The sequence below is a fragment of the Festucalex cinctus genome, chromosome 1 (genome assembly GCF_051991245.1).
Source record: "Festucalex cinctus isolate MCC-2025b chromosome 1, RoL_Fcin_1.0, whole genome shotgun sequence".
Taxonomy (NCBI): Eukaryota; Metazoa; Chordata; class Actinopteri; order Syngnathiformes; family Syngnathidae; genus Festucalex; species Festucalex cinctus.
In genome coordinates this window covers 1168009-1195194 of record NC_135411.1, presented here as the reverse complement: position 1 = coordinate 1195194, position 27186 = coordinate 1168009, and the positions used below count along the sequence as shown (strand labels likewise).

The 27186-nt window shown below is 43.5% G+C and overlaps 1 protein-coding gene and 2 pseudogenes across 1 annotated transcript; 1 reads left to right on the top strand and 2 right to left on the bottom strand.

Annotated features, from left to right (window-relative positions):
- Positions 1-1865: 1865 nt before the first annotated feature.
- LOC144006285 (uncharacterized) lies at positions 1866-5568 on the bottom strand. The gene is made up of 2 exons (XM_077505056.1): positions 5361-5568; positions 1866-4648 (listed from the first exon to the last, which is right to left on the bottom strand). The coding sequence occupies exons 1-2, from the start codon at positions 5566-5568 to the stop codon at positions 3594-3596; spliced, it is 1263 nt and encodes a 420-aa protein (XP_077361182.1). The 3' UTR covers positions 1866-3593.
- A 239-nt stretch (positions 5569-5807) lies between these two features.
- LOC144006276 (uncharacterized) lies at positions 5808-7881 on the top strand (annotated as a pseudogene).
- Positions 7882-13716: 5835 nt separating this feature from the next.
- On the bottom strand, positions 13717-26865 carry LOC144006269 (uncharacterized; annotated as a pseudogene).
- Positions 26866-27186: the final 321 nt, after the last annotated feature.

The following is a 27186-nucleotide window of genomic DNA, read 5'->3' as shown; positions in this document are numbered from 1 at the left end:
TCTCGCCGACATTTTGGCACAATAATGCCAACAAACTCACACTTGGTCTCTTCCTGACCACGTGTTGTGTGCTTCTCTTTGTTAGCGGCTAGCAAGCTAAGCTAAGCTAAGCTAAGCTAAGCTAACTCGGCCGAGAAGCATCAACGCGCACCGAGACGAGTTTAAACACACGCCGACATTTAATAAACGGTGTCGCAGACCTTCAAAATGGTGATGGGAGTCCTGTGTGTTCAGTCCAACACCAAATCAGAAAGAATGAATTAGCAGAGGACGTCTGATGAAACGCGATGTGGCCGCCGGCCACGGCAGTGAGCACGTGAAGGAAAAGTAGACGTGCGGCGGAAGTCAGGCAGGACACGCCCCCGCTGCGTTACGATTGGCTGCTGGAAATTGTCCGGGGGCTTCCGAGCAAGCATTGTCATCAAGTCATCGGCAGATGTCGCCATTTTTGCTGCGGTTGGAATCGAAAGTCTCATTCCCTTTTTCGGTATTATTATACAATTGTAAAGTTTAAATTTGATTGATGAAAAAAAAAAAAAAAAAAAAAAAAAAAAAGTTCCATTTTTTGTGGTGAATGTGCAGTTTAAAAATTCGCCATCAAAGTTGAGATAGGAGAGCCCACCTCAGATTCGCCATTTTGAGGTAATCTGACGTGTCGCAAACAGGGCAGAGCGAAATTGTCGGCTGCGTGACGTCACTCCCGCGGCAATTTGAAAGCACGCATGGATTTTTTTTCCCACTCACTCATTTACACATGTAAGAGTCTGTGAGTGAGTGAATACTACTACTACTTCTACTAATACTAATACTAATAAAAATACGTACGGACTGTCAAAACCCGCGAGAGTGACGTCACGCAGCCGACAAATTCGCCCGGCTCCGTTTGCGACAATCATTGTAAATTAACATTTTAACCTTGCCCTTTGTCTTTGCAAATACCTTAAAACCAAAACTAAAATATATAAAAATGCAAAAAATAAATAAATCTTGAGCAATAGCTTTGCAAATTATTTACCAAGGAGCGTGAGAGGTGGGTCAACCACCACAGCCCCACAACATTCAGAGTCTTTAGGAATTCCGGGCGGATCTCATCCAACCCCGGGGCCCTGCCACCGAGGAGATTTCCAACCACCTCAGTCACTTTGACCCCGGAGATAGGAGAGCCCACCTCAGATTCGCCAGACTGCTTCCTCAAAGGAAGACGTCTTGGTGCAATTGAGATCTTCTAAGTATTCTTCCCACCGACTCACGACGTCCCTAGTCGAAGTCAGCAGCACACCATCTCCATTATACACAGTGTTAATAGTGAACTGCTTTCCTCTCCTGAGACGCCGGATGGTGGACCAGAATTTCCTCGAAGCCGTCCGGAAGTCATTTTCCATGACCTCAAACGAACTCCTCCCATGTCCGAGATTTTGCCTCAGCGACCGCCGAAGGCGCGTTCCGCTTGGCCAGCCGGTAACTGACAGCTGCCTCCGCAGTACCACAGGCCAAAAAGGCCCGATAGGACTCCTTCTTCAGCTTGACAGCATCCTGACCACTGGTGGTTCGAGGATTCTCGCCGCGACAGGCACCAACCACCTTACGGCCGCAGCTCCGATTGGCCGCCTCAACAATGGAGCCTCTTCGAGCTATGCCCGGCGCTCCCCATCTCCAGAGGTGGGTGCGTGTAAATATACACACACATACACACATACTTAGTGTCAAGGTGTGGGGGTGTTGGAGGTAGGACCCAAATGCAGGGAGCAACAAAAACAGGGCAAGGCAGGGATGCAAGTAAAAAAGGGGATTTAATTAACAAAAAATGTAAACAAGGGACTATGGAAAAAAATCAACAAGATCAAAAACAAACACAAGGCATGGAAAAGAGGGACATGAACATGAACAGGCACAATGACTCCCCCAAGAACCGAACGGAAAACAGGGGACTAAATACACACAGGCTAATTGACAATGACTAGACACAGCTGGGCAAGACACAAGTGGCAAGGGAAGCTGATTGGTGGATACACTGGGAAGGGAAGACACACTCAGGTGGACGTGGTTTGACATAACGGGACAAGGGAAGAGACAAGGAACACATGACAAACAACCAAAAACACCAAAAGAAACAAAATCCCACCCCCCACAAAACCAAAACATGACACTTAGTATGAAAAGTCTCAAAATCAGGGAGGGATTAAATATTTCCTACACTCTTGTTTTTAATTCAAAATCACTGACACTTTTACAGCACACCAGACTCACTTCCCTTCATTTTTTTAAGCTTCAAAGATGGCTGCTATTGTCACCGGCACACTCGTGTCTCTCTGCAAGCTTTTTACGAGAGAATCTTTTAACACAAACACTGCAACTGAATGGTTCCTTCTCAGTTCTCACTATACGGGTTTTTCCACCGTCGGAACTTTTGGATAACTTTTCAGTTGACCTTGGTAAAATTCAGTTTAGGTGTTTTTCCACCAACAACAATTACCAGGTTAATTTTTTTTTTTTTTTTTATTTAACCTTTATTTAACCAGGATAGTCCCGTTGAGATTAAGAACCTCTTTTTCAAGGGAGTCCTGGCCAAGAGGCAGCAAAACAGTTTATATTACAGTTACAAATAAAAGTTTCACTTACAATCACATAAAAATTATATAAAACAGTTACAAATCAATGAGGCCGTCTCAAGTGCTCTTAATCTGGATCTAAAATCGTTCAATGAAACAAGTTCCGTTAGTTTCCAGTCCTTTTGCAACATGTTCCATGCAGAAGGGGCAGAGAAGACAAAAGCCTTTTTCCCCAGCTCAGTGCGGGCAAATGGAACAGAGAGCAACAAAAGATCATTGGAACGCAGACCATAAGAATCAACACTTTTCAATGTGATTAAATTACAAATATAAGAGGGCAGCAGTCCAAGAATAGCCTTGTAAATAAAAAAGTACCAGTGAGTCAACCTCCTGGTGGACAAAGGAGGCCATCCCACTCGAGAGTACAGTTGACAGTGATGGGTCAAGGCTCTACAATTTGTAACAAACCTCAAAGCAGCATGATATACAGAGTCAATCTTACTCAGACACTGAGCTGAAGCATTCATATACAACACATCCCCATAATCTAAAACAGATAAAAAGGTTGGTGACAAGACGCTTTTTGACCTTAAAAGAAAAACAACATTTATTCCGAAATAAGAAACCCAATTTTAGTTTGAGTTTCTTCACGAGGTTCTCAACATGGGGTTTAAAAGTCAAAGTGTCGTCAAGCAAAATACCAAGATACTTATATGTATGAACCACCTCTATTTCATTTCCCTCCCCTCCCTCATTTCCCTCATTTCCCTAATTAAATTCCCCAGGTGGCATCCAAGTGCTATCTCGGCAGCAGGGTCTTGCTGAGCCAGGCAGGAACTTTGAGGGGGCGGGCTGCAATGTCCACGGCTGATTGGTCAAATTTGGGGGCGTTGTTTTTACATCAGCTGGGCTCAATCAAACTCATTTGAATTAATTACCGAGAACTCAAAGACGTCGTGGAAACACAATTCTAACTTCCCAGCTGAACTTTTACAACCAAGAACTCCCTTTCCCCAAAACTCAAAGTTCCTGGTCTTGCTGGTGTCAAAGCAGCTCATGTGTTCTTGTGTGTTTTCTTAAATTTGACATGTAAGAGAAACTTCTTCCACAATCTGAGCAGGAATACGGTTTCTCTCCTGTGTGGCTTCTTATGTGTCTTTTTAAATATCCTTTGTGAAGGAAACTTTTTCCACAGCATGAGCAAGAAAAAGGTTTCTCGCCAGTGTGTCTTCTTGTATGTGTTATTAAATCTGAGTTGTGAGAGAAGCATTGACCACAAACTGAGCAAGAAAAGGGTTTTTCCCCAGTGTGTGTTCTTGCATGTGCTGTTAAATGTGACTTCCGCGCGAACCTTTTGGCACAGTTTGTACAAGCAAAAGGTTTTTCCCCAGTGTGCGTTCTTGTATGTCTTGTTAAAATTGACTGCTGAGAAAACCTTTTTCCACAGTATGTGCAAGCAAAGGGTTTTTCCCCAGTGTGCCTTCTTGTGTGTGTTTTTAAATCTGACCGCTGAGAAAACCTTTTGCCACAGTGTGTACAAACAAAAGTGTTTTCTCCAGTGTGTCTTCTCAAGTGAATGTTCAAACCTCCTTTTGAACTCATTGTTTTCCCACAGTGAGAACATTCCCAGGATTTGTTGTCAGTGTGACATGACCTCTCACCATCAGGGTGTTCACCATTACCATCCAGATCATAATCATAATCATCATCATCATCGTCGTCGTCGTCGTCGTCGTCGTCATCGTCATAATCAAAATCATCATCATCATCATCATGAGAAGAAACGGACCTTGTGTCATCACTTTTTGCTCGTGATGATCCCCAATGGTATGCATCACTTTCTGGAGTCATGTTTTGAGGAGTTGAGATGCTGTTTGGAGGCTCCGCCCTTCTGCCCTCTTCACTCTCACCCTTGACTTCATCTTCACTCTTTAAAGGGGCGAAGGTCATTGGTGACTTGGTGACGTCATCCTCAACCTCCTCTTTTTTGACGCAAAGGGGATTTTTTTCCTCTTTAAAATAAGGATGCTCTTCCTCCTCCTCTTTCACATGAGACTTCAGTTCCTGTTCGTCAGGACGAAGATATTTTTCACCAATGTCTGCAGGACACAAAGAGACAAACCCAAATTTAGGTTGGTCAAGCGTGAGTTGATGTGTATTATCGTTTCTACAGTGGCACCTCGACTTGGGCCCACCACACACTCGGATTGGCCAATCCCCAAAAAAAAAAAAAAAAAAAAAAAAAAAAAAAAAAAAAAAAAGTTTGGCGACAACACTGCACATGGAGCACTTTGACTATGGATCAAAGGATGATCTAAGGTTTTTCACCAGTTTGTGTTCTTTTGTTTATTGCAAACGTTGACTTCTGAGGGAAACCTTTGTGGGAGCTATTTATTGAAATTTTCAGTTCACTTTATAAGAGATGCTACTGACCCTGGGAATCTTCTGAACCATTTGTTTTTGTGACCAGAAATGTCAACGTTTAATATTGCAGGCGTTTTTAAATTTTGGGGAAAAATATTTACTGACAAAAACTTGAGCAATATGGTGTTTACTTGCTTAAGTTTCCATGTCACTTTTTTAGACGATACAACAGAATCAAGATTGGCTTTTGTATTTTAGAAAAAAATTGACACCAATACCCCCCCCCCTTTACTGTAAATGAATATCGACTTCAAATGTCGGTTAATGGCCTCCTTGACGACTAATAATCTCCATCGGTATCGGTCCTGAAAAAACATATCGGTCTATCTCTAGCCCTGATGTCATGATGACTTTGTGCTTGTGGTGGTCGCCAGGGGTCTGCATCACCTTCTGTCGTCATGTGTTGACGAGTTGAGCTGCTGCTTGGAAGCTCCGCCTCCCCATCCTCGTCTTCATCTTCACTCTTTAAAGGGACGAAGGTCATTGGTGACTTGGTGACGTCATCCTCAACCTCCTCCTCTTTGACACGAACGGGCTTTTCCTCCTCTTCGATGTGAGGATGTTCTTCCTCCTTTTTAACATTCGGAGGCTTCATGTCCTCTTGGTCAGGACGAAGATATTTCTCAGCGACGTCTGCAGGACACAAGAAGACAAAACACACATTTGGTTTGGTCAAGTCAAATTTCAAGTGTGAGTTCAGAGTACTGTCACAATTGAATATATATATATATATATATATATATATATATATATATTTTTTTTTTTTTAAGAATCCATTCATCTCGAGGGTGTGCGCTCCTTCACCACGTGTCCAGTGACGAGATGAAATGGGGAATGGTGAGGTTCAATATTTCCCCCTTGCTACATTAGTGCAGCCAATTTGTCGATCAAAATAGCACAGGGGGAAAATCGCTTTACCAAACATCTGTGTACAAAGTAGGGGCGGCACGTATAAGACGTATTTAATACAACAGTGTCTTTATTGTCTCAATGAAACATATTGAACTGACAATAATATAACTTATAACTGTAGAGGGCCCCTATCCAGAGCAGGTGTTCGCCAGCCTCCCATAAGAGCCTACATGGATGACCTTACCATCACCACAACATCTGTCCCAGGGTGCAGGTGGATCCTGCAGGGTTTGGAGAGACACATCACATGGGCGAGGATGAGCTTCAAGCCCTCCAAGTCAAGGTCCATGGTTCTGAAGAGGGGGAAGGTGATGGACAAGTTCCGGTTTTCGATCTCGGGAACCGAGATCCCGACAATCTCGGAACAGCCAGTTAAGAGCCTGGGGAAGCTCTTTGATGCAACTTTGAGATAATCTGCTACCATACAGGAGTCTGGTGAACAACTGGGAGCGTGGCTCACCAAGGTGGACAAGTCTGGCCTGCCTGGAAGATTTAAAGCCTGGATCTACCAGCACTCCATCCTGCCCAGAGTCTTGTGGCCTCTCCTTGTTTATGCAGTCCCGTTAACAACTGTGGAGTCTCTCGAAAGGAAGATCAGTGGCTTTCTTCGAAAGTGGCTGGGACTTCCCCGCAGCCTCATCAGCGCTGCCCTGTACGGGACAAGCAACACCCTCCAGCTACCCCTCGGTGGGCTCACTGAAGAGTTCAAGGGGGCACGTACAAGAGAGGCTCGACAGTATAGGGATTCCAGGGACAACAAGGTGTCATCAGCAGGGATCGAAGTGAGAACCGGAAGGAAGTGGAGAGCTGAGAAAGCAGTGGAGGTGGCAGAGTCACGCCTAAGGCAGAAAGCGCTGGTAGGGGTTTTGGCAACGGGGAGAGCAGGCCTGGGCTACTTCCCAAAGACCCAAGTGAGCCAGGCCCAGGGAAAGGAGAGACATCAGCTACTCCAGGAAGAGGTCCGAGCAGGTGTGGAGGAAGAGCGAGTGAGCATGGCAGTTGGACTCCGGCAGCAGGGGGCATGGACAAGGTGGGAGAGCGTGTTACAGCGCAAAGTGACCTGGTCGAACATCATGCAGGCAGACTTCCACCGCGTCCGGTTCCTTGTGCAGGCAGTTTACGACGCCCTCCCGAGCCCAACGAACCTTCATGTGTGGGGGAAGAGTGAGACACCCACCTGTCCCCTTTGCTCTGGAGGAGGCTCTTTGGAACATCTCCTCAGCAGCTGCCCAAAGTCCCTGGCTGAAGGTCGCTATCGCTGGCGCCATGACCAGGTTCTGAAAGCAGTTGCTGAGAGCAAAACCCTGGCAATCAGCACGAACACACATCACAAAGCTCCGAGCAGGGCAGTCCCTTTCATCAAGGCAGGAGAGAGACCCCAGGCATGTCCACAGACAGCAAGAGGACTACTCCACACTGCCTCGGATTGGCAGTTGCAAGTCAACCTGGGAAAACAGCTAAAGTTCCCCCAGCACATCGCAGCAACATCTCTCCGGCCAGACATGATCATTACCTCTGAGGCTTCAAGACACCTGATCATGCTGGAACTCACGGTATCCTGGGAAGAGCGCATGGAGGAAGCCAATGAGAGGAAACGTGCAAAGTACCAGGAACTGGTGGAGGAATTCAGGGGTAGGGGCTGGAATATTTTCTATGAGACGAAGTTGGCTGCAGAGGCTTTGCTGGTCGATCCTTCTGCAAAGTCCTAGGACGTTTGGGTGTATCAGGGGCGGCCAGGAAGAAGGCCATTAAGTCAGTTAGTGAAGCCGCAGAGAAAGCCACCAGGTGGCTATGGCTCAAAAGGGCAGATCCGTGGACTGCTACTGGGACGCAAGCTGAGGCTTGATCAACCTCGGCTGGGTCACCTGGGCAAGAGTGTCTGATGTTGCGAGACCCGAAACACTCAATGAACCCAGGCTACATCACTGATGATGCGTCCCAGTTGCATCCAGGAGATGTTTCTCTTAAGTTTTCACCTAAATAAAAAAAAAGTACAGAATTGCTGGAGATTAATCTTACAGTTGCACAATAATAAATACAATTAAAAAAAAATAATTAAATTAAATAAAGTGCAGTGAACACTGAACAGTTTCTGAGTGGTTCTTTTCTCCAACCCGCGTTTCATTCCTTCTGATTGGATTGTGTGAATTTTCGTCACTGTATTGTTTTCATTTTCCTTTTAGTCATTGATGAAAGTGTCAGTCAATTTTAGTTATCATGTCAATGAATTGCTTCTATTTTAGTTTTTGTTTAATTTTGATCTGAAAGAAACATTTCATGCTGAAAATTATTCGTTGACGAAATTAGCACTTCTCACATGCTGGCAGCACAGGATGACGCGGCACACGGACTATTTTAACCAGGTCACGAACCCCTCGTCAAATCATAATTTTTCGGCAACGTCCTCCGATGAGGAATACTAACGGTTTTTATTTGTGTAAAAGAAGGATAATCAGACGCATTCACGAGCGGGATGTCAGCCAGGTTCGCGGAGGGGAACACGGACTGTGTTTCATAACCGCTTATAACTGTTAATTAAATAATTCTACTTCATTAAACGTACCCGTTTCATTCTATTTTCATGTGTCATCTCCTGCGCAGTTCACACATATCCCCAAATAAACTCAACACTGATTGACGAAATGGAATTGATTGTCTTTGATTGTCCTCAATCCAAAAATACTGCTGCTCGTTACTGGTGCCCGTAAGAGGGAGCACATAACCCCAATCCTGGCCTCTCTTCATTGTCTGCCCGTAAAATTTAGAGTCCACTTTAAGATTCTTGAATTTTGTTTTTAAATCTCTCAATGGTCTTGCGCGACCTTATCTCACTGAGCTCTTGCAGCCCTACGCACATGCTCGGTGCCTCAGGTCAGCAGACCGGAACTCAATTGGAGGTACTGAGGGCAAAGCGGAGGCTTAGAGGAGATCGAGCCTTTGCTGTTGCCGCCGGTCCCTCCATTTGGAACGACCTTCCACAAAATATTAGGCAGTCCCCCTCTTTATCCTCTTTTAAAACACGTCTTAAAACACATCTGTATTCTTTGGCTTTTGGCGCACCATGAAACTGAACATTGTTTTTGGTGTTTTGATGTTTATTCTACTTATTTATCTATGTATTTATTTATTTATTTATTTATTCACTTGCCTATTATTAATTTACTGATGTAAAATGTATTTACTTGGAAAAAAAAACCCACAAAAACTTTATACACACTTCAAAATGTTTGCTTTGTTCTTGTTTTGTTACCTTATTCTTGACTGCACAACCGATTTATATTTAATGTACAGCACTTTGTATACAGCAATGCCTGTTTTCAAGACGCTTTATAAATAAAGTTGAGTTCATGAATGCTACAGTGGCAACCAGTGATAATTTCGTCAACAAAAAATTGTCATGATTTTTGTGACAAACTTTTTTTTTTTCCAGACAAAAATTAAACGGAAACTAAAATAGAAGCCACTCATTGAGACGATTACTACAACTAAAATTGACTGACAATTTTGTCAATGGCTAAAACGAAAATAAAAACAACGCAGTGACGAAAATTCACACAATCCAATCAGAATGAATGAAACGCGAATTGGAGAAAAGAACCACTCAGAAACTGTTCAGTGTTCACTGCACTTTGTTCAATGTTCAAACATGGTCACATTCATTGCGCAGCTGTAAGATTAATCTCAAGCAATTTAATTGTGCACTTTTTTTTTTTTATTCAGGTGAAAACTAAGTCATATTATTGTCAGTTAAACACGTTTCATTGAAACAATAAAGACACCATTGTGTGAAATGTGTCTTGCGTGTTAAACTACAGTTCCAAATAGGCGTGTTATAATTTTCTGCATAAACGTTGAAATGTATGGTGACTAAAATGTCAATACTAAAATTGGATTAATACTAAAATACAATCAGAGGACTAAATTACGACTAAAACTTTGATAAATTTTGGTCAAAGGACAAACTAAATTGAAATTTCTTGTCAAAATGAACAGTGGTTGCAACAGCAGTTGAATGTAATAATGCAGTAATCATGACAAAAAGATTAATGTGGTAATATTGTAAAAAAAAAAAAAAAAAAATGTATGTGGGGAAACACCGTTTTAATAAAATAGTATCCTGGACCTGAGTAATAAGTGTACAAACCTGCTGCGTGTAGCACAATTCGAGGCTGCTCGCAAACATCGTCCAGCGGTTGAAAATGTTGCTCGTTCTCTTCTTTGACTCCAAAATGTTCCTCCTCGTCCTTTGGTGTCGTTTTCGCCGACATTTTGGCACAATAATGCCAACAAAGTCACACTTGGTCTCTTCCTGACCACGTGTTATGTGCTTCTCTTTGTTAGCGGCTAGCGAGCTAAGCTAAGCTAAGCTAAACTAAGCTAAGCTAACTAGACTGAGAGCACTGAGCTGGATAGCCGACAGCCCACACAGTACAGAAGACCTGCGGAAGTGCGGCGGAAGTTAAGTCAGGCAGGACACGCCCCCGCTGCGTTATGATTGGCTGCTGGAAACTGTGCGGAGGCTTCAAAGCAAGCATTGTCATCAAGGCATCGACAGATGCCGCCATTTTTTATATATTTTTTGCTGCAGTTGGAAAGTTTCATTCCCTTTTTCAATGTTTTGTTCCCGATATAATTGCAAAGTTTTAAATGGCACCAGTTTATTGAAGTGGATGTGCAGTTTAAAAATTCGCCATCAAAGTTGAACAAGCATTTTGAGGTAAACTGAAAGTTTATTATCTGGGATGAGATTTAAACCACCAAATGTTATGAGTTTAATTACTTGTCTTAGTTAGTAGTAAATGTTTGGTACAGTATCTGATATATTATTGATATTGTGGCGAGTAGTGACGGGAGTCGGAGGCGGAGTGTTGAAGCCCAGAGCCAAAGACTGGCGTTTTATTGACATCATCAACAGCAACAACAACTCACTCTGCGCGAGGCTCACAGACCTACCAACATTTTGTTCTTTTATCCTTTCATCCTTTCATCCTTTCATCCCAACAAACTCCCCCTTCGTCCCAACGTTCCGTGGGTGAATTATGTTCTAATCACTACACAAGCCCCCCCAGAATTCACCCACAATCAAACTCCGGATGACGGGGCGGCAAAACTGCCCGACCCCTGCGGGTACAGGACCCAGGGAGCGAGGGCGGGAGGGACACAGCAGAAACACCAGAACAGTCCCTCGCACCAACTGGCGGGGATGCAGGAACAACTAGAAGGGACCCCACACGGTCCACAAGGCGCAGCCCAGGGGGGCGGCCGCGGCGGGGGGCGCGGGGCACGTCCAATTGTCCGGCCAGGTCAACATGAGCCGGTTTAACTTGCAACCCGGTGTCTTAGCCCCGAAGCGACTGGGTGTCACGGTCGGAAGCCTGGTCGGCCGCCATCCGGGAAAAGTCGAGGCCCAGCTGTACCGTGTTGACGGCTGCCCTGGACAGACAATCCGCGACCACGTCGTCCTTGCCAGCGATATGTCGGATGTCCGTGGTGTATCCAGATATGAACGGCAACTGTCGCTGTTGCCGCACGGACCACGGCTCGGACAGCTTCGACATGGAGAAGGCGAGCGGCATGTGATCGACGAAGACCGTGAACTCACGGCCCTCCAGGATGAAGCGGAAGAGGCGGATGAACCTGTGGTAAAAAGTCACCATCCCGGGGAACTCCCGAAGACCCTGGGCCGTCCGGGGTCGAGGAAAAGCGGCAACAGCTTCCACTTTTGCCGGGAGCGGGGTGGCGCCGTCCTCGTTGATGAGGTGGCCGAGGCATTGGATGGAGGGCACACCAAAGACACATTCTGTCCTAGTGCCGTAGGTCCGGATCGGTGCATCGTTGGCCGCTGACAGGTGCGGGCCGTGAGTGCCCCCGGCAGCATCTTCAGCCGAGGCAGGTAACACGCTTCTGCGGGCGCCGGAGTCACAGAGGAACTTGAGTCTGGAGAGGGTGTCCATGATAAACAGCAGCCGGCACTCTGCGCCCCCACTCACAGCTGCAACTGAGTGGAGGCGTCGCCGTTTCCCGACGCAACAAAGGAGCAAGGGGCGCGGCACCTCTTCGCCTTGGTACCAAAACGTGCGTGAAAATAGCATAAGCCAGGGGCCGATCGGCCATCCACGGCAGCGCGTACCTTATGAGGTGCCGTTGCGGCTGCCGGGACCGGGAAGGCGCGTGCAGAGGCCAAGACCTCGTAGTTGTGACGCTGGGTGGCCAGGAAAAAGCGGTCAGCTTCCTCCGCCAGAGCACGTGGCTCGGAGATGGTAGTGTTCGCTAGCGCCGTAGCTCTGGCCGCCGTGGAGCTCCCGAGCGTGGCCTCGACGTGGTAGTAGCGCGTGGAATCGTCCGTAATTCCCCGGATGGCAAACTGAGCTTCAGCTTGTACAAACCACGTCGCCGCGGCCGACTCCCAAAACTCCGGTAACTTGAGATCAGCGGAGTTCGCCATGTCGCTCAATTCGATCAAATTCTCAGCCTCGGAAACGTCAACGAGGCGGATGTCGGGGTCACCAATGTAGCGAGTAGTGACGGGAGTTGGAGGCGGAGTGTTGAAGCCCAGAGCCAAAGACTGGCGTTTTATTGACATCATCAACAGCAACAACAACTCACTCTGCGCGAGGCTCACAGACCTACCAACATTTTGTTCTTTTATCCTTTCATCCTTTCATCCCAACAAACTCCCCCTTCGTCCCAACGTTCCGTGGGTGAATTATGTTCTAATCACTACAATATATGCAACATTTATTTGTACTGCAAGTAATACAAATGACTTTTGGCCAGTTTTTGTCATCTGTGGCTCTCACACTTTCCTTCAGCAAAGTTTTGACGCAACACTTACCTTCCAATGAAGGTAAAATGTTCGTGATGACTGATGATGACAAGCCATTGAAGTCAAGCAGGCGGACCTCAGAGCCAAGGAGTAAGTTGAGGGCAGGTACCAACTGACTCCTTATTTGTAGGGAGGGCACTAATGCTGATTGGCTAGGGATGTAAGGTATTGCCACACACTTCCCACCAGGGGGAGCATCATCTCATCAGCGCCACACTCAGAAGTACAAATGCAATTGCATTGTACTGTCGCTTCTCTTAATGTGATCATTTTTGTCGGAACGCCGCCTGTGAGTCGCAGCGGTGGCCGGAAACGGAGCTGGTGTGTGAAGCCCGGAGGTCCAGGTGGCATCTACTCCATTTGATTTGTATTTTGATTTCAAAATGTGATGAAAGGTTGTTTGACGACAAGAACAATTTGCCTGCAGAGGCAAAAGTGCCACATTAACAGAAATTATATTACCACATGCAAAATGAAAGAATCAAAACCAGGTATGGACACAATTTTGTTCTCATGTCATCTGAATATTGTATGCTAATGTAAAAATTGTTACATAGAAAGATAAAATGTGCAAAATGCACTAGCAGATGGCGTGTTAGCTCGCATGGCGCTGTGGTGGTTTGATCTCGGGTTGAGTTAGCAACAAAAAAAGGGAGGAAAAAAAAAAAAAAAAAAAAAAAAAAAAGAGTAGGACTTTTGCATCAATCATTTCAGTGATAACACTGTTCAACAAAAATTTTTAATCGCAGATGGCTTTGTGTGTCTGAACGTATTCTCGACGCTTATTTGGGGAAAATTGCAAGGTGGCTTTATTTCTATTTCATACACAAGGCAACTCAATGTGCTTCACACAAGCAAATACACAACACCAACAAACATCAACAAACAACCAATAACAACATTTAGAAGCAAACAAAAATAACTTCCTAAATTACGTACAAAAAAAACATACATTGACATTTAAACACATTAACAGCAAACATTTAATATTTACAGGTTGAGTAGTTTTGAAAGCATTACATTTACACTTTTAAGATGCATTGACACTTTTACAGCACACCAAACTCACTTCCCTTCATTTTTTTGAAGCTTCAAAGATGGCTGCCATTCTCACCAGCACACTCGTGTCTCTCAGCAAGCTTTTTTACAAGAGAATCTTTTAGGACAAACACTGCAACTGAATGGTTCCTTCCCACCATGTCTTCTTGTGTGCTTTCTTAAATTTGACATGGAAGAGAAGCTTTTTCCACAAACTGAGCAGGAATACGGTTTCTCTCCAGTGTGTGTTTTTGCATGTGCTGTTAAAGAATTGGTGGAAGCAAAGCTTTCCACACATTTTGTGCATGAATATGGTTTCTGTCCCGTGTGTGTGTTCTTATGTGGCTTCTTAATTCAGACTTGGCAGGGAAGCTTTTGCCACAGGCTGAGCAAGAAAAAGGTTTCTTGCCAGTGTGTCTTCTTGTATGTAATGTTAAATGTGACTTCTGAGAGAAGCTTTTGCCACAGTGGGTACAAGCAAAAAGTTTTTTTCCAGTGTGTCTTCTTGTATGTATCGTTAAGTCTGACTTCGAAGAGAAGCTTTTACCACAATCTAAACAAGAAAAAGGTTTTTCCCCAGTGTGTGTTCTTGTATGTGTTGTTAAATCAGACTTCCGAAAGAAGTTTTTGCCACAATCTAAACAAGAAAAAGGTTTTTCCCCAGTGTGTCTTCTTGTATGTGTTGTTAAATCTGACTTCAAAAAGAAGTTTTTGCCACAATCTAAACAAGAAAAAGGTTTTTCCCCAGTGTGTCTTCTTGTATGTATTGTTAAATCTGACTTGTAAGAGAAGCTTTTGCCACAATCTAAACAAGAAAAAGGTTTTTCCCCAGTGTGTGTTCTTGAATGTAATGTTAAATGTGACTTCGAAGAGAAGCTTTTACCACAGTCTGAGCAAGAAAAAGGTTTCTCGCCACTATGGATTATTTTATGCCTTGTTAAATGTGACTTCCGAGAGAAGCTTTTGCCACAATCTAAACAAGAAAAAGGTTTTTCCCCAGTGTGTCTTCTTGTATGTGTTGTTAAATCTGACTTGCCAGAGAAGCTTTTGCCACAATCTAAACAAGAAAAAGGTTTTTCCCCATTGTGTCTTCTTGTATGTGTTGTTAAAGCTGACTTCTGAGAGAAGCTTTTGCCACAGTCTGAGCAAGAAAAAGGTTTCTCGCCACTATGGATTCTTGTATGTGTTGTTAAATGTGACTTCCGAAAGAAGCTTTTGCCACAATCTAAACAAGAAAAAGGTTTTTCCCCAGTGTGTCTTCTTGTATGTGTTGTTAAATGTGACTTCCAAGAGAAGCTTTTGCCACAATCTAAACAAGAAAAAGGTTTTTCCTCAGTGTGTATTCTCAAGTGAATTTCCAAACTTCCTTTTGAACTCAATGTTTTCCCACAGTGAGAACATTCGCAGGATTTGTCGTCAGTGTGACACGACCTATCATCAGCAGCGTGTTCATCATTACCATGCACATTATCATCATTATCATCATCATCATGAGAAGAAAGGGACCTTATGTCATCACTTTTTGCTTTTGATGATCCCCAGTGGTCTGCATCACTTTCTGGAATCATGTTTTGACGATTGAAGATCCTGTTTGGAGGCTCCGCCCCTGTGCCCTCCTCACTCTCACCCATGACTTCATCTTCACTCTTTAAAGGGGCGAAGGTCATTGATGACTAGGTGACGTCATCCTCAACCTCCTCCTCTTTGACACGAACGGGCTTTTCTTCCTCTTCGATGTAAGGATGTTCTTCCTCCTCTTTAACATTCGGAGGCTTCATGTCCTCTTGGTCAGGACGAAGATATTTCTCAGCGACGTCTGCAGGACACAAGAAGACAAACACACATTTGGGTTGGTCAAGTCAAATTTCAAGCGTGAGATGATGTGCATTATTGTTTCTACAGTGCACCTCGACTTGGGGGCACCGCACACTCGGATTGGCCCATCCAAAAAACAAAACAAAAAGAAAAAGGAAAAAAAAGTATTGGCCTTGTTAAAAATCTGACAGCCAATATAAGGTCAAATCTAAAACTATTTTAATCTCTCTATTGATTGAAGTCGACTAAATTGAGTTGAGTTGATATTGTCCATCCGCATACATTTCAACTTTTACATAGAAAATTAAAACACCTATTTGTAACCATAGTTAGGCTGGAAGACCCCTACTTCCACATGATTCATCCCATTCTCATCTTTCAATTTAAACATATTCCAAATATTCACGCCTTACCCACAATTCCCGATTTTGTACCCAATTTTTCCTCATGCATTCTTAATGGAAGATTCAAAATTTCCTTCCACATTTTTCATCCAATTTACTTCATTCCAACGTCAATATATTCCACCAAATCATACCACGAGCTCTTTTCCTGTTCCAAAATTCACGCCTTACTCGCAATTCCCGATTTCCTACACGTTTTTTTCCAATGTATTCATAATGAGAGATTCTACATTTCACATTTACTTCCACATTTTTCATCCGATTCACTTTGTTCCAACTTCAATATATTCCACCAATTCACGCCATGAGCTCTTCTTTTTCACTTCCAAAATTAAGGCCTTACGACAATTCCCCATTTTGTACCCTACCTCTCCCTACATTCTACATTTCACATTTACTTCCACATTCTTCATCCAATTCACCACATTCCAACTTCAATGTAGTCCACCAATTCTCCTTTTTTAGTTCCAAAATTCACGCCTTAATCACAATTTCCTATTTTGTACCCTACGCCTGCCCTCAGCGGCAGCCATCTTGGCCAATTGATTAAGTTACGTCCAAGAGTCTCACTAGGGGTGGCGGCCATCTTGGCCAATTGATTTGGTACACCAGGGATTCTCGCCAGGAAATGCCCCGGCTTGAATAGGAAGTGACCTGATTTCAACAGGAAATAACCCGATTTCAACATGAAGTGGCTTGTTTTCATCAGGAATGACCCGGAAGTGACCTGAAATCAACAGGAACTGACTTGTTTTCAACAGGAAGTGACCCGGAAGTGACCTGATTTCAATAGGAAGTGACCTGTTGATTTGAACAGGAAGTGACCCAGAAATGGCCAAAAATCAACAGGAAGTGACCTGATTTCAACAGGGTGACCCGGAAAAGGCCTAAAATCAACAGAAAGTGACCCAGAAGTGGCATCAAATCAACAGGAAGCAACACGATTTCAACAGGAAGTGACCTGATTTCAATAGGAAATGACCTGAAATCAACAGGAAGTGACACAATTTCAACAGAGAGTGACCTGCTTTCAATAGGAAGTGACCTGAAATCAACAGGAACTGACTTGTTTTCAACAGGAAGTGACCCGGAAGTGACCTGATTTCAATAGGAAGTGACCTGTTGATTTGAACAGGAAGTTACCCAGAAATGGCCAAAAATCAACAGGAAGTGACCTGATTTCAACAGGAAATGACCCGGAAATGGCCTAAAATCAACAGAAAGTGACCCAGAAGTGGCATCAAATCAACAGGAAGCAACACGATTTCAACAGGAAGTGACCTGATTTCAATAGGAAGTGACCCGGAAATGGCATAAAATGAACAGGAAGTGACTCAGAAGTGGCTTTAAATCAACAGGAAGTGACACAATTTCAACAGGAAGTGACACAATTTCAACAGAAAGTGACCTGATTTCAATAGGAAGTGACCTGAAATCAACAGGAACTGACTTGTTTTCAACACGAAGTGACCCGGAAGTGACCTGTTTCAATAGGAAGTGACCTAGAAGTGACTTAGAATCAACAGGAATTGGCCCGATTTCAACAGGAAGTGACCTATCAATAGGAAGTAGCCCAATTTCAACAGGAAGTGACCCGATTTCAACAGGAAGTGACCTACCAATAGGAAGTAGTCCAATTTCAACAGGAAGTGGCCCGATTTCAACAGGAGGTGACCTATCAATAGGAAGTAGTCCAATTTCAACAGAAAGTGACTCCATTGCTTACTCCAGTCCTCAATCTCTCCTCCATTGCTGATTCAATTTGTCACTCCTTACACCATTGCTACTCGATTCTACGCTCCTTACTTCATTGCTCACTTAATTTTTCTCTCTTTACTCCATTGCTTCCTCAATTACTTGCTCCTTCCTACATTGCTCACTCGACTTCTTTCTTGTTGTCTTGTTAATTTGTTTCTTGCTAGTTAATTTTTGTGTGCTATTTTTCTTCCTTCAACTGCTTCTATATTTCTGTATAAATTCAAACCATTCCAAATTTAGCATGTTCAGGTCATTCCAGGTCACTGTATAGCATTCCAGGTCATTCAATATTATTCCTAATCATTCCACAGGTTTTTATTCACCCTGACTGCATTCACCCACAATTTCTCCAGAAATTGCATTTTCTAATATCACTTAGTTTTCATTTAAATAAAAAGTGCATAATTGCTTGAGATTAATCTTATAGCTGCACAATGAAATAAATAATATGAAATAAATTCATGAAATTACATTAAACAAAGTGCAGTGGCACTGAACAGTGTCTGAGTGGTCCTTTTCTCCAACACACGTTTCCTTCCTTCTGGTTGGATTGTGTGAATTTTCGTCACTGTATTGTTTTCGAAATTCGTTTTAGTCATTGAGAAAATTGTCAAGCAATTTAATTATAGTCTATTAGTGTTGTTCCGATACCGATACTGGTCTCGGGAGAGGCCCAGAGTACTAACAAGTAACATGCCGATACCATTATTTCTGACACTAATATTGGACATTTGGTCCAACATTTTGTTTCTTGCGTGTGCACGACATTCACTGATGTGTGACATGTTCACTGCATGCCGAGCCAAGATATCCTATTAGCCCTTGAATGTTCTGAACCAATGGTAGGGCAGTTTTTTCAATTTTCATGTGGTTAAAAACCCCATTGGTATCGGTACGGCACCAGCATCGATACGAAAAAACTGGGTATTGGAATCGGGGACCAAAAAAAAAGGGTATCGCAACAACACTAGTCTCAATGAATGGCTTCTACTTTAGTTTTGAATTTTCACCTGAAAAAAAAATGTTCGTAACAAAAAAATTTTGTCTATGAAATTATTACTGCTCACATGCTGGAAGCACAGGATGACGTGGCACACGGACTATTTTAACCGGGTCAAGAACCCCTCGTCAAATCATAATGGTTCGGCAACTATCTCCAACGAGGAATACTAACTTTTTGTATTCGTGCAAAAGACGGATAATCAGACGCATTCACGAGCGGGACGTCAACCAGGTTCCCGGAGGGGAACATGGGTACGCGGAGTCGACTGTGTTTCGCAACCGCTTATAACCGTTGAATTTAACTCATTAATTTACCTTAATTAAGCGCAACCGCTTCATTCCATTTTCACGTGTCGTCTTGTGCGCAGTTCGCATATATGCCCATCTGAACTCGGCCCTTATTTGCAAACCGGAATCGATTGTCATTGACTGCCGTCTTCGTGAATGCTGCAGTTGCAACCAGTGATATTTTTGTCGCCGAAGAATTTACATCATAATTTTCGTGACTAATTGTTTTTCCTGACGAAAATTAAATGAAAACTAAAATAGAAGCCATTCATTCAGACAATAACTATGATTAAAATTGAATGACAATTTCGTCCATGACTAAAATGAAAATGAAAACAACACGGTCGTGAAAATTCACACAATTCAATCAGAATGAATGAGAAAAGAACCACTCAGAAAATGTTGTGTTCACTGCACTTTAACTCAACTCAACTTTATTTATAAAGCTCTCTAAGAACAGGCATTGCTGTATACAAAGTGTTGTACATAAACATAAATTGTGCAGCTGTGAGATTAATCTCAAGCAATTTAAATTATGCACTTTTTCTTATTCAGGTGAAAAGTTACATTATTGTCAGTTGAACATGATTCATTGAAACAATAACGACACCATTGTATGAAATGTGTCTCGCGTGTTAAACTAAAGTCACAAATAGGTGTGCTATAATTTTCTGTATAAAAGTTTAAACGTATGCTGAAGGAAAATAGACTAAACTGTGAATTTAGTCGACTAAAATTGGATCAAAACTAAAATACAATCAGAAGACTAAATTGTGACTCAAACTTGTTAATTTTAGTCAAAAGACTATAACTAAAACTAAATTAAAATTTATTGTCAAAATTAACACTGGTTGCAACAGCAGTTGAATGTAATAATGCAGTAATCATGACAAAACTGTGACTGTTTTGTAAAAAAAAAAAAAAAAAAATGTATGTGGGAAACAGGGATATGTATACCGACAAAAAAAAATTAATTTGCAGTATTGTACCACCGTCTTAATACAGTCTTATTGTGCACCTAAGTGTTCTTAAAATCGCACACGTCTTGTCAGATACATTGGCATGACTGTCTCATGACTGTATAATCGACCCCTGTCCGGAATCAACCAATCAAATCAATTTATTTCACTCTTTAAAATAACAGTTGAATTTAATTACTGTGTGCAGCAATGAGGACTGCAGTGAATTTTTTTAACGCTATTTAGTAGAGCTAAGCAAGGGAGAGTAATAAGAAGTGTACAAACCTGTTTTGTGTAGCACAATTCGAGGCTGCTGGCAAACGTCGTCCAGCGGTTGAAAATGTTGCTCGTTCTCTTCTTTGACTCCAAAGAGTTCCTCCTCGTCCTTTGGTGTCGTTCTCGCCGACATTTTGGCACAATAATGCCAACAAAGTCACACTTGGGTCTCTTCCTGACCACGTGTTATGTGCTTCTCTTTGTTAGCGGCTAGCGAGTTAAGCTAAGCTAAGCTAAGCTAACTCGGCCGAGAAGCATCAACGCGCACCGAGACGAGTTTAAACACACGCCGACATTTAATAAACGGTGTCGCAGACCTTCAAAATGGTGATGGGAGTCCTGTGTGTTCAGTCCAACACCAAATCAGAAAGAATGAATTAGCAGAGGACGTCTGATGAAACGCGATGTGGCCGCCGGCCACGGCAGTGAGCACGTGAAGAAACGAATGGAGACGTGCGGCGGAAGTCGGGCAGGACACGCCCCCGCTGCGTTACGATTGGCTGCTGGAAACTGTCCGGGGGCTTCCGAGCAAGCATTGTCATCAAGTCATCGACAGATGTCGCCATTTTTTTTGCTGCAGTTGGAATCGAAAGTCTCATTCTCTTTTTCAGTGTTTTGTTCCCGATACAATTGTAAAGTTTAAATTGGACTTTTTGAAAAGAGCTCCAGTTTATTGTGGTGAATGTGCAGTTTAATAAAAATTCGCCATCAAAGTTGAACAAGCATTTTGAGGTCAACTGAATTTTTATTATCAGGGATGAGATTTAACCACCAAATGTTATGAGTTTAAAGGCCCAGTCTGCCGGTTTCACTCAGGAAAATGCACTTTTTAAATGCAGGATTTCAACAAACAAACTACTTGTCAATTTACAGACCTGGGCTTCTCTTAATTTATGGGGGTGATTTTGTCCTATAAACCCCCACCACCCCAGCCTGTATTTTGCAATTTTGTGTTTGGTTTGCTGCAATTGGCTGGCAACCAGTTCAGGGTGTACCCCGCCTACTGCCCAGAGCCAGCTGAGATAGTCTCCAGCAACCCCCGCGACCCTTGTGAGCAATAAGCGGTCAAGAAAATGGATGGATGGATGTTTGGTATGTAAACAGCTGGACGTTTCTGTGGAAAGACAGTGTTTACACCGCTCCAGCCAATCGCAGAGCGGGGGGGGCGTGTCGCAAACGGGGCCGGGCGAAATTGTCGGCTGCGTGACGTCACTCCCGCGGCAATTTGAAAGCACACACGGATTTTTTTTTTCACTCACTCATTTACACATGTAAGCTTCTGTGAGTGAGTTAGTGAATAATAAAAATACTACTACTACTACTACTACTACTACTAATAATAATAATAATAATAATAATAATAATAATAAAAATACGTACGTGCTGTCATAACCCGCGAGAGTGACGTCGCGCAGCCGACAAATTCTCCCGGCTCCTTTTGCGACAATCATTGTAAATTAACATTTTAACCTTGCCCTTTGTTTTTGTAAATACCTTAAAACCAAACTAAAACATATAAAAATGCAAAAAATAAATAAATCTTGAGCAATAGCGTTGTAAATTATTTACCAAGGCGCGTTAGAGGCATGTCAACCACCACAGCCCCACAACATCCAGAGTCTTTAGGAACTACGGGTGGATCTCATCCACCCCCGGGGCCCTGCCACCGAGGAGATTTCCAACCACCTCAGTCACTTTGACCCCAGAGATAGGAGAGCCCATGTCCGAGTTTTTGCCTCAGCGACCGCCGAAGCCGCGTTCCGCTTGGCCAGCCGGTAACTGACAGCTGCCTCTGCAGTACCACAGGCCAAAAAGGCCCGATAGGACTCCTTCTTCAGCTTGACGGCATCCCTTTCCGCTGGTGGTTCGAGGATTGTCGCCGTGACAGGCACCGACTACCTTATGGTCGCAGCTCCGATGGGCTGCCTCAACAATGGAGGCGCGGAACATAGCCCCCTCGGAACCCTCTCCTCCCCCGGGACAAGGGAGAAGTTCTGCCAGAGGGAGAAACTCTTTCTGACAGGGGATTCCGCCAGACGTTCCCAGCAAACCCTCACAATACGTTTGGGTCTGCCAGGTCGGACCGGCATCTTCCCCCACCATCGGAGCCAACACACTACCAGGTGGTGATATGTTGACAGCTCCGCCCTTCTCTTCACCTGAGTGTCCAAAACATGCGGCCACAAATCTAATGACACGACTACAAAGTCGATCATGGAACTCCTAGCCGAGGGTGTCCTGGTGCCAAGTACACATATGGACATCCCTATGTTTGAACATGGTGTTCGTTATGGACAATCCGTGATGAGCACAGAAGTCCAATCGCAAAACACCACTCGGGTTCTGACCGGGAGGGCTGTTCCTCAAAATCACGTCGCTCCCTGTCTCACTGTCATTGCCCACGTGAGCGTTGAAGTCCCCGGGGAAGCACTCTCCAGCACACCCTCTCGGGACTCCAAAAAGGGTGGGTACTCTGAACTGCTGTTTGGTGCATATGCACAATCAACAGTCAGGACCCGTCACCCCACCTGAAGGTGGAGGCAGGCTACCCTCTCATCTACCGGGGTGTACCCCAACGTACTGGCGCTGAGCCGGGGGCCACTAAGACTGCCCACACCTGCTCGGCACCTCTCACCATGGTCAACTCCAAGAGTGGGAGAGAGTCCATCCCCTCTTGACAGGACTGGTACCAGAGCCCAAGCCGTGTGTGGAGGACAGTCCGACTATGTCTCGTCGGAACTTCTCTGCCTCACACACCAGCTCAGGCTCCTTCCCTGCCAGAGAGGTGACATTCCATGTCCCAAGAGCCACCTTCTGCAGCTGGGGGGGTCGGTCCGCCAAGGTCTCCTCCCATGGCTGCCACCCAGCCTCCACTGCACCCGACCTCTGTGGCCCCTCCCACCGGTGGTGAGCCCATGGGAAGGTGATACAGTATCTTATATATTATTGATATATATATATGCAACATTTATTTGTACTGCAAGTAATACAAATGACTTTTGGCCAGTTTTTGTCATCTGTGGCTCTCACACTTTCCTTCAGCAAAGTTTTGACGCAACACTTACCTTCCAATAAAGGTAAAATGTTCGTGATGACTGATGATGACAAGCCATTGAAGTCAAGGAGGCGGACCTCAGAGCCAAGGAGTAAGTTGAGGGCAGGTACCAACTGACTCCTTATTTGTAGGGAGGGCACTAATGCTGATTGGCTAGGGATGTAAGGTATTGCCACACACTTCCCACCAGGGGGAGCATCATCTCATCAGCGCCACACTCAGAAGTACAAATGCAATTGCATTGTACTGTCGCTTCTCTTAATGTGATCATTTTTGTTGGAACGCCGCCTGTGAGTTGCAGCAGTGGCCGGAAACGGAGCTGGTGTGTGAAGCCCGGAAGTCCAGGTGGCATCTACTCCATTTGATGTGTATTTTGATTTCAAAATGTGATGAAAGGTTGTTTGACGACAAGAACAATTTTCCTGCAGAGGCAAAAGTGCCACATGAACAGAAATGATATTACTACATGCAAAATGAAAGAATCAAAACCAGGTATGGACACAATTTTGTTCTGATGTCATCTGAATATTGTATGCTAATGTAAAAATTGTGACATAGAAAGATAAAATGTGCAAAATGCACTAGCAGATGGCGTGTTAGCTAGCACGGAGCTGTGGTGGTTGAGTTTGCAACAAAGAGTAGGACATTTGCGTCAATCATTTCAGTGATAACACTGTTCAACAAAAAATTTTAATCGCAGATGGCTTTGTGTGTCTGAACGTATTGTCGACGCTTATTTGGGGAAAATTGCAAGGTGGCTTTATTTCTATTTGTCAGGTTCATCAAAACTGACACTTTTATAATAATTTTACACAGACACAAAAAGGAGAGAAAGACACCGTAATACCTTTTAACACGCTAGCGAGGAGAGCAGAGGAGAACTGTGCCATACAATTCAACCCTATGCTTCAAAAACAGTCCCTCTGCACCCCCTCTTTTTATTGGGATTGCCTGACACTCAAAATGCTAAGGGGAGGGAAAGCGAAAGCGATACCGCTTATCTTCTCCATCCAGGTTCTTCTTTGACGTTCGATCATGACTTTGCAGAAACTCAACAAACATCACGTTTCATGCAAAGGCACTTTCGATTGCCAACGGATGCGTAATTTTGGTCTCCAGATCTTCAAGAGCAGTTTTGCTCTCGCTGCAAACACTATATTTAATATGAATGATTATGAAAACTTAGCAAATGTATGATAAAAACAATATAGTTAAATCAATCAAATCATCTTCTGCAAATCACACTTGTTAGTTAATTATTCTTAATTCAACAATTATTCTATCACTATTTCATACACAAGGCAACTCAATGTGCTTCACACAAGCAAATACACAACACGTACAAACATCAACAAACACAACCATAAACAACATTAAGAAGCAAACAAAAATAACATCCTAATTTACGTGCAAAAAAAACATACATTGACATTCAAACACATTAACAGCAAACATTTAATATTTACAGGTTGAGTAGTTTTGAAAGCATTACATTTACACTTTTACAGCACACCAAACTCACTTCCCTTCATTTTTTGAAGCTTCAAAGATGGCTGCCATTCTCACCATCACACTCGTGTCTCTCAGCAAGCTTTTTACAAGAGAATCTTTTAGCACAAACACTGCAACTGAATGGTTCCTTCCCACTAGGGGTGTTAAAAAAAATCGATTCGGCAATATATCGCGATATTACAGGACGCAATTCTCGAATCGATTCAATAGGTGGCAGAATTTATTTTTAAATATCAATTTTTGATGGGAAAATATTCAACAAAACGTCTTATAGTTAGAGTTCACACCTTAAACATGGAAAAATGTTTACTATGTGGCTCAGAGTTAAGGTTGAAGTTTCAGATAAATAATCCATCCATCCATTTTCTTGACAGCTTATTCCTCACAAGGGTCGCGGGGGGTGCTGGCGCCTATCTCAGCTGGCTCTTGGCAGAAGGCGGGGGGGTACCCTGGACTGGTTGCCAGCCAATCGCAGGGCACACAGAGACGAACAACCATCCACACTCACACGCACACCTAGGGACAATTCGGAACGTCCAATTAACTGCCATGCATGTCTTTGGAAAGTGGGAGGAGACCGGAGTACCCGGAGAAGACCCACGCAGGCACGGGGAGAACATGCAAACTCCACAAAGGAAGGCCGGAGCCCGGACTCGAACCAGAGTCCTCAGAACTGGGAGGCGGACGTGCTAACCACTCGCTCACCGTGCCGCCTATAAATAATACATTTTCATACAAATCTTACAGTGTACAAGATTACTGATTAGTATTTTCTAAATTTGAGTAAAAAAAAAAAAATCGCAGCAATCGACAAACAAATCCATATCGGGATTAATCGGTATTGAATCGAAACGTGACCTATGAATCGTGATACGAATCGAATCATCAGGTACGAGGCAATTCACACCCCTAATTCCCACCATGTGTTCTTGTGTGCTTTCTTAAATTTGACATGGAAGAGAAGCTTTTTCCACAATCTGAGCAGGAATATGGTTTCTCTCCAGTGTGTGTTTTTGCATGTGCTGTTAAAGAATTGGTGGAAGCGAAGCTTTTCACACATTTTGTGCATGAATATGGTTTCTGTCCCGTGTGTGTGTTCTTATGTGGCTTCTTAATTCAGTGTGTGTTCTTGTATGTGTTGTTAAATTTGACTTAAAAGAGAAGCTTTTGCCACAATCTAAACAAGAAAAAGGTTTCTCGCCACTATGGATTCTTGTATGTGTTGTTAAATTTGACTTCCGAAAGAAGCTTTTGCCACAATCTAAACAAGAAAAAGGTTTTTCCCCAGTGTGTCTTCTTGTATGTTTTGTTAAATTTGACTTGTCAGAGAAGCTTTTGCCACAATCTAAACAAGAAAAAGGTTTCTCGCCAGCGTGTCTTCTTGTATGTATGGTGAAGTATGACTTCCAAAAGAAGCTTTTACCACAATCTAAACAAGAAAAAGGTTTTTCCCCAGTGTGTGTTCTTGTATGTATCGTTAATTCTGACTTCCAAAAGAAGCTTTTGCCACACTCTAAACAAGAAAAAGGTTTTTCCCCAGTGTGTGTTCTTGAATGTAATGTTAAATGTGACTTCTGAGAGAAGCTTTTGCCACAATCTGAACAAGAAAAAGGTTTTCCCCCAGTGTGTCTTCTTGTATGTATTGTGAAATCTGACTTGTCAGAGAAGCTTTTGCCACAATCTAAACAAGAACAAGGTTTTTCCTCAGTGTGTATTCTCAAGTGAATTTTCAAACTTCCTTTTGAACTCAATGTTGTCCCACAGTGAGAACATTCGCAGGATTTGTCGTCAGTGTGACACGACCTATCATCATCATCATCATCATCATGAGAAGAAAGGGACCTTATGTCATCACTTTTTGCTTTTGATGATCCCCAGTGTTCTGCATCACTTTCTGGAATCCTATTTTGAGGATTTAAGATCCTGTTTGGAGGCTCCGCCCCTCTGCCCTCCTCACTCTCACCCTTGACTTCATCTTCACTCTTTAAAGGGGCGAAGGTCATTGGTGACTTGGTGACGTCATCCTCAACCTCCTCCTCTTTGACACGAACGGGCTTTTCTTCCTCTTCGATGTAAGGATGTTCTTCCTCCTCTTTAACATTCGGAGGCTTCATGTCCTCTTGGTCAGGACGAAGATATTTCTCAGCGACGTCTGCAGGACACAAGAACACAAACACACATTTGGGTTGGTCAAGTCAAATTTCAAGCGTGAGATGATGTGCATTATTGTTTCTACAGTGCACCTCGACTTGGGGCCACCGCACACTCGGATTGGCCAATCCCAAAAAAACAAAAAGAAAAAGGAAATATTGGCCTTGTTAAAAATCTGACAGCCGATATAAGGTCAAATCTAAAACCATTTTAATCT

What these genes read in the sequence shown, in the direction of transcription:
- LOC144006285 (XM_077505056.1), bottom strand. Translation starts at nt 5,568, where the DNA reads ATGAAGCCTCCGAATGTTAAAAAGGAGGAAGAACATCCTCACATCGAA. An exon ending in TCAACACATGACGACAGAAG is followed by an intron (nt 4,649 to 5,360) that starts GTGATGCAGACC and finishes TGTGTCCTGCAG; the next exon opens with ACATTGGTGAAAAATATCTT.